This window comes from Zea mays, chromosome 1 (assembly GCF_902167145.1).
Source record: "Zea mays cultivar B73 chromosome 1, Zm-B73-REFERENCE-NAM-5.0, whole genome shotgun sequence".
Classification (NCBI taxonomy): Eukaryota; Viridiplantae; Streptophyta; class Magnoliopsida; order Poales; family Poaceae; genus Zea; species Zea mays.
This window is the reverse complement of record NC_050096.1, coordinates 18,076,575-18,091,666: the sequence shown is the minus strand read 5'-3', so window position 1 is coordinate 18,091,666 and position 15,092 is coordinate 18,076,575. Positions and strand designations below refer to the sequence as shown.

The 15,092-nt window shown below is 49.8% G+C and overlaps 1 protein-coding gene across 2 annotated transcripts; it reads right to left on the bottom strand.

The window, feature by feature from the left end:
- Positions 1 to 6,430: 6,430 nt before the first annotated feature.
- On the bottom strand, positions 6,431 to 11,010 carry LOC100192907 (uncharacterized). Of its 2 annotated transcripts, none has more exons than XR_002262603.3 (10): positions 10,717 to 11,010; positions 10,095 to 10,182; positions 9,814 to 9,880; positions 9,430 to 9,548; positions 9,202 to 9,297; positions 8,876 to 8,935; positions 7,427 to 7,512; positions 7,011 to 7,145; positions 6,820 to 6,874; positions 6,431 to 6,731 (listed from the first exon to the last, which is right to left on the bottom strand). XR_002262603.3 is itself a non-coding variant. In NM_001138094.1 (10 exons), the coding sequence occupies exons 1-10, from the start codon at positions 10,891 to 10,893 to the stop codon at positions 6,717 to 6,719; spliced, it is 894 nt and encodes a 297-aa protein (NP_001131566.1). In that variant the 5' UTR covers positions 10,894 to 10,973; the 3' UTR covers positions 6,481 to 6,716. The 2 variants fall into 2 exon arrangements, 1 of the variants encoding a protein (NP_001131566.1); NM_001138094.1 differs by having other exon boundaries at positions 6,481 to 6,731; positions 8,880 to 8,935; positions 10,717 to 10,973.
- Between the last annotated feature and the right edge of the window lie 4,082 nt (positions 11,011 to 15,092).

Genomic DNA, 15,092 nt, shown 5'->3' with positions numbered 1-15,092 from the left:
AAACTTTTGGTGCGTTTGGTTACAATGACAGTACGAGACGGGATGAAACGATCACTCAAATAAGGTTGTTTGGTTTAGGGTCAGGATTAGCACAGAATTATCTCAGTGTTGTCTCCAGTTGTCCCTCAAAATTGGAGGAACGGAAGAGAACGCCAGAAGACGTCCATGTCCTAACTGTCTCGAAACCAAACGCACCCTAAATAATAAAGAATTCCATAGGCACGCCATTTATACGCTAACCAACCCGTAGTCCCCCCCTACAGATGGCATAATATACCCCAGTCTCACGTGTGCTAATCTTAGGAGTATCTATCAAAGAATACTAAAAGTCAGACCATCAATTAACTCGTGACATATATTAATTACGAAACATGTGTAGATTAGCTAATGATTATTATTCTGGCAAAGAATGTGGATCATCAACTAATTTGATCCTTTGTGCACCTGAACACTCGTTGGAGATTCGATATAGACATTTGCATGTTTCTAGATTGGGCGTGTTCGGCTGGCTACAAGCCGACACTGTTGCAGCTGTTTGGATTGCTGCAGCTGCAATCCATAGAGAGAAAAATACTGTAGAAGCCGCAGCCGCAGCCGGATTGCAGCCGCAGCAAGCCGCAGCGAACAAGCTGTGGCGTTGCTCTTTAAAAACCTAACGGCGTTGCTCTTTTAGCAGTACTAGTAATAACGTGACCATTGCTGATTTTTTTATCTCTCTCTCCCCAACATTGCTCATGATTACCACCACCAAGCTTCGGAGGGAGGGAACGGAATTGCAGTCTCCCACAATCTGCGCGATGCTACCTCGAGTCCCAAAACAAGTAGCAATCGTGCCGATTCACAAATGCACTGCACCCCGCCACCCCGAGACAGGGAATGGGACTTGGGAGGGGGAGAAAGCAACTGCAGTTGCGCGTCTGCCGCGGCAGGTCTCAGCCCCCCTGAGCCGACGGGTCGACACGCGTCCACCTAACGGCCGATCTAACGGCGGGAATCTCCCCGCGCGGGCGCGGGCGCGGCGGCGCTGTCGCCGTCCCGGCGGATTCCGCACCCAGCCGGTCCGATCCCTACCCGCCTCCGCGGGGTGCCTGTGCTGTGCCTCCCTCCGTCCCTCGGTGGGCCCGCGGGCGCAAGTGCCCGCTGCCCCGCGATGCGTGTCGTGGGCCCGCTCGGTCGGGCCCGCGGAATCTGACGGCGGGCCGCACGGACGTGTCCTCCTGCGGCTGCGGCGGTGCCGTGTCGCTTTCGGTCTGGGTCCGAGGGTCTCCCGTATAAACAGGGCTTGGAAACGATGCCGAATCACCGGTTTGCCATTGGTTTCCAGGGACTCGGGGGGAGCCCTGCCAACTGATTGAAAGTATCAGATCGGTGAAGTGAAATTGTACACACACGGTCACACGTATATATAATGATGGTAATAAATAAATGACGATATCTGACAAGAAAGTTTGAAACGTGTGCTAGACTTTTAGCGCGGCATCAAGTTTGCTGGCATCACCAAAAGAGGCGCGTGTTTCTTCGGTCGAACGACCTTTTTGACCACCGAGAGAGAGGCGTTATCAGTCACCAACCAGCGTAGCATTTACGAACGAAACGCCCGTGCTTATCACTCACACGCAGGGTAGGGTTGACAGGCACACGTACGGCACTGCATGCAATGCAAGTAGAGAGTACACTCGTTGCGAGCTGAACAAACATAATAATACTAGTACCGATCCAATTGAGAGCGAGGGCGGCTTTGCCATATCTGTACGCCATCCCCAGTGACCACAACAGCCAAAATGCACAGGGTTAATTAATTAATTAGATAGAACCAAGAGGCAGTACACGTACACGTACTACTGCCAACACCAACAGGGCTCACTAATATCTAGCTAAAAGCAGACTACTCACTGACTGCAACACAATTTATGAGAGAAATAGATAAAGCTAAGCATTAAATATATTATTAAACTTGCTCTTATAGATTGTTTGCCAGGCAAAGACAAGGCTACTGCTAAAGGCTATCAGTCGGCAGTAAGATCCAAATGGAGCTATCCCTGTTACATTAACTACTGTAATAATCTATCTTTTCCTTCTTGGATCAGCCTGTGTTAATATATGTTACTACTTGCTCTAAAGATTGACGAATTAGATGGAGTGGTTATATGCCACACACAGAGACCACTAAATCTTAGCACCCACTAGTTGGAGCATATATATGTAAAGGTACTTGTAGCAGTAGTCACTAGTCAATGCATTTTAAAACGGCCGTTCTATATAACGTAGCAAGTGATGCTCCCTCCGTACTTAGAAATAAGGTCATTTAGAATATCATTTGTGATACCGAGGAGTAATTAATTACGTGGTTATTTTCCAAGTGTATGCCCCTATTAAATACGGCATGGCCTAGTGATGGTTTCGACGCTAGACTGCACGAAAGCAGACAAATTTCGACACACAGAGACCACAAAAATAAGCATTTTCTACCGAAAGTAACTTATTTTTTATGGGTTTAATGTTATTTTTATGCAGTGGTGACTCGGTGGAAGTTTGTAGCAGAAAATACCGATTGTTTTCGACAGTCCCCGCTCAAAACTAGTTAATTTTGGCAGCTGGAAAACGACATATGAAAGTAACACTAGAAACGGTTGTTTTGGACAGCTGTTCATAGCCACCAAAAATAGCCATGTTATTTTCGGCAATTGCTTCTGGCCGCCAAAAATAGTTATGTTATTTTTGACGGTCAAGGATAGACACAAAAATAACATGGCTTCATTTTTTATGGCCAAGAGCGACCGTCCAAAGTAACCCTATATCTAGTAAAACTCATAGATCTATGTAATATGCTTTTCAGATTTAAAAATAATGATCAGCCTAATGGTGTGAATTGGAATTTGAAAAAATATTTTTTTTGTAAGAACAGTGTACAACCATATGTTTAGAAAATGTGAAGATGAAGATAATAAACAAATATGCAAGGCTAGAGTCCCACTTAAAAGTCAAGATATTCATGTAGCTAACTTTGCATAATCCTATTTTGACCAAACATAAGGTTGTCTTCAGCAGCTCCCATATCTCATCCCCTATCTCATGCTCAATTTTAAACTTTACTCTGCAAATAATGTCAAACAATATCATCTACAGTACCACATCTCCTATTTTACACGATCTACCGAAGACATCCTCATTTGCTCAAAAAGGAAATGAAAGGGTAAAGATAACTTGCCATGATGAGGAAATTATTTGGTTTGTTTGGTAATGCGGTTTTAAAATATTGTAGTTTTCAAATACCATAGTTTATAATTATGTGTGACACAGATGCTACAACATTACTTTACCACAGTAAAATCATAGTGTTACTTAGAGTTGATATATGTTTGGTTCTATTGAAAAACCCATACATGCATAGAGAGATCAGAAGAAAACTGAATGGGTGGAGTTTTCAAAACTCCAAAAAGTCCATAGTATTTAAAAATGTGTTTTGACCGTACCATCCAAACACCTTTTGGCTTCCAATACCACAGTATCATCAAATACCATAGTATTGCTTCAAAAGTATAAAATAATGAGGACCTGTTTTTCTACTAATGTTTTTGGATACTATGGTTTTAGAATACAATGGTCTACACTTCACACATCACACTTTTGTACGTGACAACAAAATAATAAATAGTAATAACACAGTTTTGGCTATACTAAGGTATTCAGAACAGTGTTTTACAAAGTTCAACTAATTAATAACCACATCTTGTTCTAGAACACTACAGTATTCTCAAATACTATAGTATTGTATTGAAAAAATAAATAACCAAACAGACCCTGAGCTTACAAACAGGGCTTTAATTTAACCACTTGTTCTTCGAGTGTCGTATAAACCAAGTTTGTGCAAGATCGACCAAACTCTTTTCATCCAGTTTTGGAATACGGAAAGACAAGAGACAATAATGTGTGTGATTTGAAGAGAAAATTAATAGTGAATGCATCTACTGGAATCATCTGCATGTTCTGTTCCATGCCGATGTATTGGGCATGCAGATTGCAAAAGGATGGGATGTTATCTCGCCACAGAGATGCATGGAGCAGCTAGCATGGCACAGAAAGGCGCCTCAAGGGGAGACGACGCTTCACTTTCATCAGTGAGAGCGGATGGACGGAGGTGCCCATGTGGTGGCCACACCGTGTGAAGATGAAGCTAGCGGCGTACCATGCATGCTGTCGGGATGCTTTTGTTGGGAACCTGAGCACAAACTGCACGCGGTTTAATTTGTTAGGCTGAGCTGGGTTTGGAGGAATGGATGCTCTGTGTTGTTACCATGCATGCATGGACGCTTTTGTAGTGAAGGTGTTCGGGGTTGCGCCTTTTGGATGGATCCTTCTTCTTCTGTGGTAGTTATTAATTCCAAAGGCATGCACCACCCCACCATTGCTGTCGACATCGCGTAGTGTATGAACCGCCGCGATCGCCGTGTCCTCGCTACTACTCTAGTCAGTTTTATTGATCGAGTTGGTGACTATGGAATCCTTCTCTATTATTGTAGCCTCTTCTTGCAACGTTTGTAGCTAGATTATTCGTCAGTCGTCACTGCATGCATGTATACACAAACAGAAGTTGGTGCATATATAGAGTATATAGCACGAGAGTGTGTGTGACTGTGTAGCGATATGATAGCAATGGAGAAGGTAATTAAACCGGCCGACGGGGAGCAGCATATGGCAATGGGCAATGGCACACCCCCAAAGCCAAATCAGGGAGGGTACCTCTCGCTGGAGATAAATGGGACGGAGCCAGCCATATGCATGCATACGACGAATTCACGAATGGGGTAGTGAACGAGAACGTGCAAGTGCAAGTGGTGGTCACGGTAGACTTGGAATCTTTGCTACTCCTACACTTTTTAGGATGGATCGTCTGCCGTCCGTCCATCTCCATCGATCTCCAGCGTCCCGCCACGGCGACACGGCACCTACACTGCACTACAACCCCCTGCTACTGTAGCGGCCTGATAGCTGTGCCAGCCATACTGTGCACAACTCAACTCGTGCTTGGGCCAGCCTTTCCGGACTCGATCGATTCCATCGCTGCCGCTCCGAATCCTTGTTGCCGACAACAGCTCGCAGCAACAGCTCGTACTGCTCCCGCTCCGAATCCTCCGAATCCTTGTTGCCGAGGGCCGAAAATGCAAGCCAGCAGCAACAACTAACACGCAGCTGATCGATGTTCCCAACTCCAACTCCAACTCCGACCTTGACACCGAATTCCAACCGACGTCAGGTAGCGGCGGCTGGGCCTGGATGTCTTGTCTCCACCGTACGCGACGTGTGAACCACCAACAGGAGGGAGGAAGAGTGATTCCTCACTAGTCTATGTAGGGAATCTCCTCAGCCTCGCCCTAGCTTGACGCGTCTCCGTCGAGCTAAAATAATAGAGTAAGAGAGAACGAGCGCGGTGGTTAATTTGCAGAGTGGTAATTTCGGTAGAACGTACTTTTATTTTACCACTGGTAATTTCAGTAGAATCTACCGTTCTTAATTAATCAACCACTGCACTACTCTTCGTGGTACCCAGTAAGTAGACGGCGCCTCTTTCCTTTTTTGCGATCGAGGTGAGGTATAAAGTCGGCGGGAATAAGCTGCCCATCGCCCAAGGCCGAAAGAACAAAGGCCAAAATTTCGCCATAGGCGCACGCATATTCGCAGCACTGCAGGTTTTCTAGAGTGGGTGGGTGCCGGGGCCCTGGGCTGGGACTGGGACTTGGGGCGGGGTGCCCTCGGCGCCGGCCGCTCAGCTCGTCCGCGTCGGCGACGGCGACCTTGCCCGCCATCCCGTGCAGTAGGCACAGCGTTCGCCGTCGCCAGGCAGCTTTTGACCCGCCGTCATTAGTATAGTAGCCAAGCATATCATATCAGAAAGCAGAGGGGGTAAAAGTTTGCTTGGACCAGCAACCTCCAACAGGGACGTCGATGGCGATTGGCCCAGCCGTTGGACTTTTAGAACTTCCTCCCACCAATGGGACTGCTAACCGCTACCGGCTGCAGTAAAAATACTCCTGTACGTACTACCGTAGACTTTGTATTAGCGCAAAAAAAAAAAGGACTGGTTGACGCTGACACCCGTATGTGCCGGATCCGCACGGGTAAAAGAAAGAACGAAAGAAAGAAACCTCTTATATAATCTGATAAGTGTGGTTAAATATCGCTGTTCCTATCGTCGCGAGATGCCCACTAACGTGCGGGCTAGCAATTTCCATGCGGAGGAGCTTTCTTTTGCGAGCTTTGATTGGTCATCATGCCATGTTGTTAATTAAATTCAGAAACGACGACAGGGAATCTTCGGTGGAGGGCGGAGATTCCACAGCCTCGCCGTCGCCGATATTCAGAACCACCTAGCGTTACGCAACCAATCCGGCAATAAGAAGAATCCGACCGGCTGCGTCAACAAACCCACAAAGTACAACAAGGCTGGCTGCCATCACCGATTAGCGAAACAGAGACGGCACTGCTAAAACCCTCCATGAAATGGATGGATGGACTGATGCAATCGCCTTGCGAGTCAAGACATATAGAGATGGGCCTTTCGGCCCAAGAATCCATTACAAACTGGGCCAGTGGAAAGCCATGGCTTGACACCACCACCTCCCTCAACGGGGGGCAATTGTCGTCAAAGAAGCAAAGAATTTCTTCGACACTGCGGACGGCTACCAACGCCAAGAAGAAGCTCCGCCATCCGCCCGTTTTCAACGTTTTGGGGCCTACAGCAGAGACAGGGAAGGCAAGATTAGGAGGAGAAAAAAAAAACAGAGAATGTAATCTCATTGACCGCAAGAGAAAGATCAGAACCTCTTTTGATGCTGTCCTGTGGACTCTGAGCGCCTCGAGAATGCTCTCGACCCACCTGTCAAGTGCAAAGACAAGATTAGTCACTAGTCAAGGGATGTACAGTAACGGCGTGCACGCCGGTTGTCAATGTTGTGACGTGCGCGTGGCGATCGGATAATGCTACTCAAAGCTGCGTCGTGACGTGTGCATACCCCTCAAGTCCAGGGGTCGTTGGGTAATATATGCTCTTCAGGCCCAGTTTCTTCGCTGCAGACGCAGTGGTCTCACCGATGCAGGCGACGGAGTTGTTCCAGTTATCAGATTTTGAGATAAGATTTAGCCATGCCCTGCGATAACCAAGAGAAGAAAAAAAACACACCTGAACCATGGAACCACACATAGAAACTGGCACTGGCAAAATGGAACACGATCCAAGGAGACTGATGATTTGATTAAGGAATGCCCGTTGCGTCTATTTTGTAGTAGTCTGAAACTACGCTCCATCAAAACGTATTTGGTGCTTACATGCTGGTATCTCCAGATCTATCACACCACAGCTTTACCTTGCACAATTCATGAACACGATTTGTAAAAAAAAAAATATATCCAAATGTCACTGTGTAATTACCTCAGTGCAGAAGGAGAAGCTAACGCAACAACTGGAGCTGATATAGCAAGGTTTAATGTCAGCGGGTCGACATCTTCTACAGGAACCTGCGCGCACACACAACACCTTCATATGTTACTGTGTTATATTCATGTAAAGAAACTGTCAAAAATAATATGAAACCGATGGTCAGTGCTTTCTGATTCTCGATAGAAAAATCTCTACTCTGGTCAAGTGTGTCACAATCAACTTACAGAACTAAATGCCACTGCCAAAGAAAAGAAGGCAAGCTGTGAATGTATCAATACCAAATGTCACGCTCAAAGTACATCATGATCCATGAGGTTAAGCAACTAGCAAATGAATAGATGACCATGGATGGTAGTGAGTTCAAGAGCTCACTAGGATTATTATTATTTTTGACTGTCAAGCTCACTAGAATTTTAACCAACAGGAATGACTAAACTGTTGAAAACTAGTGACTTCTAGAGCTCACTATAGGAATTTTAACCTAAACTGTTGAAAAACTGGGTCCATGTGAAGACCAATGACTAACACTGAGATGAAATAAATATCGCAAGATGCTAGTAATGTAAATATTCATGCTACAAAACAGGCACTACAGACTACAGGAAGCGGCACAACAAGATGCAGATGATGAGTTTTTTCTGAATATGTGGTCATAGAGCAGGGTTTTGAAAATCGTCGCCTACGACGCGCCTAGGCGCGCCTAGTCTCTAGGCTACGGCCTCCCGCCTGGACTAGGGGGGTAGGCGGGCCCCTAGGCGATTGGAGCGCCTAGGCGGCGCCGGGCGGCGATTCCGCGGCGACTCAGCGGCGCTTAGGCGAGCTACGCGCGCGCCGCGCACGCGAGCGGGAAATAGCGCGCAGGAAAGGGGCGCGCGCGCGGGAGGGAAAAATGCGGCGCGTGCGGGAGGGAAAAATGCGACGCGCGCGTGGGAGGGAAAAGGGTGGCGCGCGCGGGGGATAGGGTCTAGGGTTTGCGGTTGAAAAGTGCCTGCTTGCTTCTTCAGTTCTTCCCCTTTCGACGCTTGCTTCTCCCTTCTCTCCTGCACGGCTGACGCCAGAGACGCGGCTGCAGCTCCACCGGACGCCGAAGACGCGGCTGCAGCTTCTCTCCAGCACGGCTGACGCCGGACCCCTACCGGACGCTGGACCCCTGCTTCTCTCCCCTGCTTCTCTCCTCTCATGTTTGCTTCTCTCCCACTGCTTGCTTCTCTCCTACACGGTTGTATGTCTACTGGTCCTTCCCTATTTTTTTATCTATAAATGTATATATTATTATATAAGTTGGCAAAACGCCTAGAAAAACGCCTAGCATCGCCTAGGCAAGCCTAGGCTGGACTAGTCCCTAGGCTAAGGGTCATCGCCTAGATTCCGCCTAGCGCCTAGCAAAACTTTGTCATAGAGTAGAAAAAAAACAATAACCCCACACAAGTGAAACAATACCTACAGTTGTATATGTATTCAGTCGGGTCACGTCAAATCCTCGTTCTGATAGCACATCCTCTGCATTGCAAATAATCAAGTATCATGAAGCCTACAGTCATTAAACAAAAAGAAGGAAAACAAGTTCAGAGTTCATAACCATAATAGTTCAACTAGAAAACCGAAAATTGACCGTGGCTCAGAAATCAGAGTTAATTCACGACATCTTCAAGAAAACAGACCATTTGGGAAAAAACTGAATAGTGAAAATGAGATACGTATCGTCTTAGTGAAGGCAGAAAAAATAGTAATGATACAAATGCTCATTGTACATCAAAATGTCTCACCAATTTCATGGCCAGCCTTTGCAGATGCAGGGTACAATACTTTACATGAGTTCCTGTTGCTTCTTGGAAGCTCTGAAGCCAAGACTTTACCCAAAGCTGACGAACAAAGAAATGGGACAATTCACAATTGGTTAACACTAATAACTAATTGAAGATGAACAGAAGAGCATAAAGTCTCCAAAATACACATTGCACCAAGGACATAATAGAAACTACAAGGTAAGATACCTTTGGAAGGTGAAAATGCAAGCTCTAGAGATTGATCATCAGATTCTGACACTTCATGAAAAACCCTTGCAGTTCCTTCTCCAACAACAGCTACTCGCACCTTAGGACTTCCAGCAGCCCTGACATTGAATCAGTGTAACTTGAGTGAAAAAATGGCACCCTTGGATTATGTTTGAACTGGGGATGATATGCACCAATGATATGAAACCAAGGATTATATGCCTGTAAAAGACTCTAGCACCAACAAGACTGTGCTTTTTGTTAGCCAATAAAACACAAATCTATGGCATGACAAGGTATAAAGAATGAACTGTAAACTGAGGCATAATTACTACTTGTATAACAACATCGTGCACATAACGGCAATTTATACTTGATGCTTACTTCCATCCCTGAAGGAACACTGCAGCTGCCTCAGGAGAGGTTACAATAATCCAGTCGAACTTGTCATCTGTAAGTACAGAATAGCATTGACTAAAATACGGGTTTTCGTTGCAGTTCTATACAAGTGCGAGACGAGTACAAATAGAAATGAACAACTATAATATCTGCTGGAGAAAATGGATGCTGTATGCTGCATATCCAAAGAATGAAACTCTCCAAATGTAATTCAGCAGATGAACGGTGTTCAGATCACAAAAAAGGAAAAAGACTGTAGCACTTACTACGTAGGACATCTAAAAGCCTATCTGTATCAGGGCCTTCAACATGCTTAATAAGAGGAAGTTCCAGAGGGTGTACATTATGCTTTTCCTACATAATCCAGTCAGAAAATCTATGTCAAGGCACCAATCAGCCAAAGTATGCGAGAACTGTTTTATTAAACTACAAGGTTTTGTTATCATCAATTAAGGAGTAAAAGACCATGATTCAAGTCACCTCGAGAAAATTCCGAAACAAAAATGAATCAGAATCAGCAATGCAGTATGGCCATCAGGCTTCGCACGAAACATATGAAAAGAGGAAGGAATCGCATGGAACCGAAGAAAAAGTTACTTTCTGGTAAATAACACTACATTTCAAGTTTCAACCACAGGAATCTAGAAGTACTGACTAATATAATAAACTCCTGATCCTGGCAACAGTTCCGAAAGGTCATAGAGGCAGTGAGGCCCATGAAGTTCTAAATAGAAAACCCTGTGCTAACCCTTCGTGCAGGAAATCAGTATGCTACCCACCACAGCACCAATAGCGCCCAAGCCGTTCGTCTTGCCACCCCTCCGGGCCTTCAACAATCTGATTTCAACAAGAAAGTACAATGGACAAAGGATCCATTGAGAGACTTACCAGCGCGGAGATGAGCCTGGCGTTCTTTCCCTGCTCGCGCGTCACCACGACGTCGGGAGGGGGCAAGCAGGACGCCACGAATCTCCCGGGTGCATCGGCCCGCAGCCTCCTAGCGGGATGGGCTCGGAAGGTTCCAGAAGGTGGGAAGAACGGCGCCAGTGACGAAGAGAAGGCCATGGTGCCCTGAGTAAAGCCGCCGGGCGTCGGGCCCCGTGGGCCCCGTGAAGGTCGGAGCTGAGGAGTGAGGAACACGCACGATTGGGATGGGGGAGAGAACGAAGAAGAGGAAACGTGCCCACATGGGCCGGGCAGGCTATCATTGAAGGCCTAAAGTTACAGCCCAGCGTTTTGACGCAAGAGTGGTAGTTTTTTATTTTTACATTTAATAATATTCGAAATTTAAAATTTGTATATCGAAACTCAAAAATTGCAGAAAAGGGTGTCTGAAGCCCCACCAATGACGACATAGACCTTATTATAAAAATATTCGAACTTTCTTTCAGCCCCGGTTCTACAATTTTAAGGGCCTAAGACGAACTCATCAAGGCCCTCTAGACCTTATATTTTTAAATTTTACTTGCAAAACAAAAACACTAATATCTAATTTAACATGTCTGATAATTATTGAGGAATAAATTTGACCAAAATAATAATATATTTATACATTGGAGCCAATATGATTACCTTAATAAAGAATAAAACTTCATCGCATCCATTGCTTCACATTAAAATATACTTCTTTAGATATTCCTTAATACAAAATCATCAAGAACGGTATTGATGTCAATTGTGTCCAAGATATCCTTTTCGATAGAGCATATAGCCAAACCATTTAACCTTTCTTGTGACCTAGTTGATCCCAGATAGTTCATAATTCTTCAACAACTTTAATTATGAGAAACATCTTTCAGCCGAAGCTACAATCATAGTGTCGGCGTTTCGAGACCGGGGGTCCCTAAGCCGACGAGTGAATGTCGCCGCGTGCCCCAGCCCAGATGGGTCGACGCGAGGCCGAGCGCGAAGGGGGGAAGTGAGGTGGCCGGAGACAGGCGTGAGAGAGGTGGAAATCCCGCGGTCTTCGTGTTCGTCCCGCGCCCAGGTCGGGTGCGCTTGCAGTAGGGGGTTACAATCGTCCACGCGGGAGAGGGAGCGAGCGGCTTCAAGCGAGCGCCTGTCTCATCCTCGTCCCCGCGCGGCCAACCCTCTCTAAGAGGGCCCTGATCCTTCCTTTTATAGGCGTAAGGAGAGGATCCAGGTGTACAATGGGGGGTGTAGCAGAGTGCTACGTGTCTAGCGGAGGAGAGCTAGCGCCCTAAGTACACGCCATCGTGGCGGCCGGAGAGGTTTTGGCGCCCGGTCTGTGTGATGTCGTGGCCATCGGAGGAGCGCTGGAGCCTGGCGGAGGGACAGCTGTCGGGGCTGTCGAGTCCTTGCTGACGTCCTCTTGCTTCCATAAGGGGGCCGAGAGCCGCCATCGTCAGGGAGCGTGCGGGGCGCCATCATTGCCTATCTGGCGGAGCGAGCCAGATGGGACGCCGGTCTTGTTCCCCGTAGCCTGAGTCAGCTTGGAGTAGGGTAATGATGGCGCCTCCCGTTGACGTGGCCGGCCCGCGCCCTAGGTTGGGCGATGTGGAGGCTCCTCCGAGGTCGAGGTCGAGTCCGTCTTCCGTGGTTGAGGTCGAGTCCGAGCCCCTAGGTCGGGCGAGGCGGAGGCCGTTGGCTGAGGCCAGGGCGGAGTTCGAGTCCTGGGGTCGGGCGAAGCGGAGTTCGTCGTCTTCTGGGGCTGAGCCCAAGTCCGAGCCCTGGGTCGGGCGGAGCAGAATTCGTCGTCTTCTGGGGCCGAGCCCAAGTTCGAGCCCTGGGTCGGGCGGAGCGGAGTTCGCCGTCTTCCGGGGCTTAGCCCGAGTCCGAGCCCTGGGTCGGGCGGAGCGGAGTTCGCCGTCTTCCGGGGCTTAGCCCGAGTCCGAGCCCTGGGTCGGGCGGAGCGGAGTTCGCCGTCTTCCGGGGCTTAGCCCGAGTCCGAGCCCTGGGTCGGGCGGAGCGGAGCTTCCTATGGTGCCTGCGGCCGGGCCTGACTGCCTGTCAGCCTCACTCTGTCAAGTGGCACCGCAGTCGGAGTGGCGCAGGCGGCGCTGTCTTTCTGTCAGATCGGTCAGTGGAGCGGCGAAGTGACGGCGGTCACTTCGGCTCTGTCGGCTGAGGGGTGCGCGTCAGGATAAAGGTGTCAGGCCACCTTTGCATTAAATGCTCCTGCGATTTGGTCGGTCGGTGCAGCGATTTGGTCAGGGTTGCTTCTTGGCGAGGACAGGGCCTCGGGCGAGCCGGAAATATGTTCACCGCTGGAGGGGGGCCTCGGGCGAGGCGGAGATCCTCCGGGGTCGGCTGCCCTTGTCCGAGGCTAGGCTCGGGCGAGGCGTGATCGAGTCCCTCGAATGGACTGATCCCTGACTTAATTGCACCCATCAGGCCTTTGCAGCTTTATGCTGATGGGGGTTACCAGCTGAGAATTAGGAGCCTTGAGGGTACCCCTAATTATGGTCCCCGACAGTAGCCCCCGAGCCTCGAAGGGAGTGTTAGCACTCGCTTGGAGGCTTTCGTCGCACTTTTTTGCAAGGGGACCAGCCTTTCTCGGTTGTGTTTTGTTCCGGTGGGTGCGCGCGAGCGCACCCGCCGGGTGTAGCCCCCGAGGCCTCGGAGGAGTGGTTTGACTCCTCCGAGGTCTTAATGCCTTGCGCAATGCTTCGGCTGGTCTGGTCGTTCCCTCATGCGAGCTGGCCGTAGCCCGGGTGTACGGTCGGGTCCCAAGTTCTCGGGCTGGTATGTTGACGCCGTCAACGGTGTGGCCGGAGCCGGGTTTGCGAGAGCAGCCCCCGAGCCTCTACACAGGGCGAGAGGGTGATCAGGGACAGACTCGACTTTTTTACATACGCCCCTGCGTCGCCTTTCCGCAAGGAGGAGGGGGGAGAGCGCCATGTTGCCCTCGGTGGGCGCCGAACATGGTGTCTCCGGTGAGCTGCAGGCGGGTGATCCGAGTGGACGTCCGTGCCCCGTTCGTTAGGGGTCGGCTAGAGGCCCAGAGGCGCGCCCAAAAGTACCTGTGGGTGATCTGCCGGACCCGGTCCCCTGGCGACGGGGTCCGAGGGCTCTATGCCTCCCTCTGATGGGATTCTGTTACAAGATCGCTCCCGCTGGTCTCGGAAATGTCCTAGGGTACCTCGGGAGCGCAGCCCGAGCCTTGGTTATGTATCGAACGTACCCATGGTCATCCCTCGCTCTGTGTCTGAGGCGGCTGTGAACCCTTCGGGGGCCAGCCTTCGAACCCCTGATCAGTAGTGGGCGCGGAGCCCGAGTAGCCTGAGGCGGCCGTTGAACCCTTCCGAGGGGCCGGCCTTCAAACCCCTGACCAGTAGTGGGTGTGGAGCCCACGTGCTCTGAGGCGGCTGTTGAACCCTTCCGAGGGGCCAGCCTTCGAACCTCTGATCAGTAGGGAGGCTCGGAGCCTGGTTCCTTCACGGGGAAGGATCCTTTTCGGGGTATCCCCCTTTCCCGGTCCCTGTTGCAAGAGAGAGAAAGAGGAAAAAAGGAAAAGGATACGAAATCGAACGACGCGGCGTACCTTTTTTGACGCGGTCATTATGGCGAAGGCGAAGCGTCGCTCGCTTCTCCTGCCGGAGGCGCCGCTTGTCCCGCCGCGGAGTTAATGCGATGGGGCGAGTGGTTCGCGGGGCGGCCGTCGCACGTGCACGAGCCGTTCGAGGAACGGAACACGGGCGCGTCGTCTTCACGCCGTGAGAGAGGGTTCTCTCGCTGCCCCCGGATGGGACGTAAGCTTGGCTGACGACGTGTCCGCTGCTCCTGCCCGCCTGCCACCGCCATTACTGCCGGCCCATTTTTGGCCGCATTGACCGTCGCGCCAGGCTGGCGCTGCTGGGTCGTGCGCTGGGTCGCCTCGAGTCGCGGTATTGGTTCCACAGTCGAGGTGGCGCGGTGGTGGCGCAAGTGGCGGTGCAGTTGCATGCACGAAGCATTCGGCGCACCGGTTGCATGACGCGTGGGCCTGGGCCTCCGTGCTGGGCGTGTTGGGAGTCGGAGAAGTGCGCCCACTTGGCGCGGTTGCATGCCGCCTGCATGGCTGCCCGCCCTTTCGCCCGCTGGTCTGGGCAAAAGTGGAGAGCCGCTTGTAACCGCTGGGCGGTTGCACGCACCGCGCGCGGCGGTTTGGCTTCTTCTGTTCTGGGCTGGCTTGTATGACGTGTGGGACCCAGCCCCCGCACCGTAGGAGGATGGCCTTGGAGTGTGTTGGAGAAGACTCAGCCCACGACGGCTGGGGACACAAGTAAGGAGAGTCGCCTTTAAAAGGAGGGTGACCCCCTTAG

What these genes read in the sequence shown, in the direction of transcription:
- LOC100192907 (NM_001138094.1), bottom strand. Translation starts at nt 10,893, where the DNA reads ATGGCCTTCTCTTCGTCACTGGCGCCGTTCTTCCCACCTTCTGGAACC. An exon ending in GCTTTTAGATGTCCTACGTA is followed by an intron (nt 9,881 to 10,094) that starts GTAAGTGCTACA and finishes CTGTACTTACAG; the next exon opens with ATGACAAGTTCGACTGGATT. An exon ending in TGCATTTTCACCTTCCAAAG is followed by an intron (nt 9,298 to 9,429) that starts GTATCTTACCTT and finishes TTTGTTCGTCAG; the next exon opens with CTTTGGGTAAAGTCTTGGCT.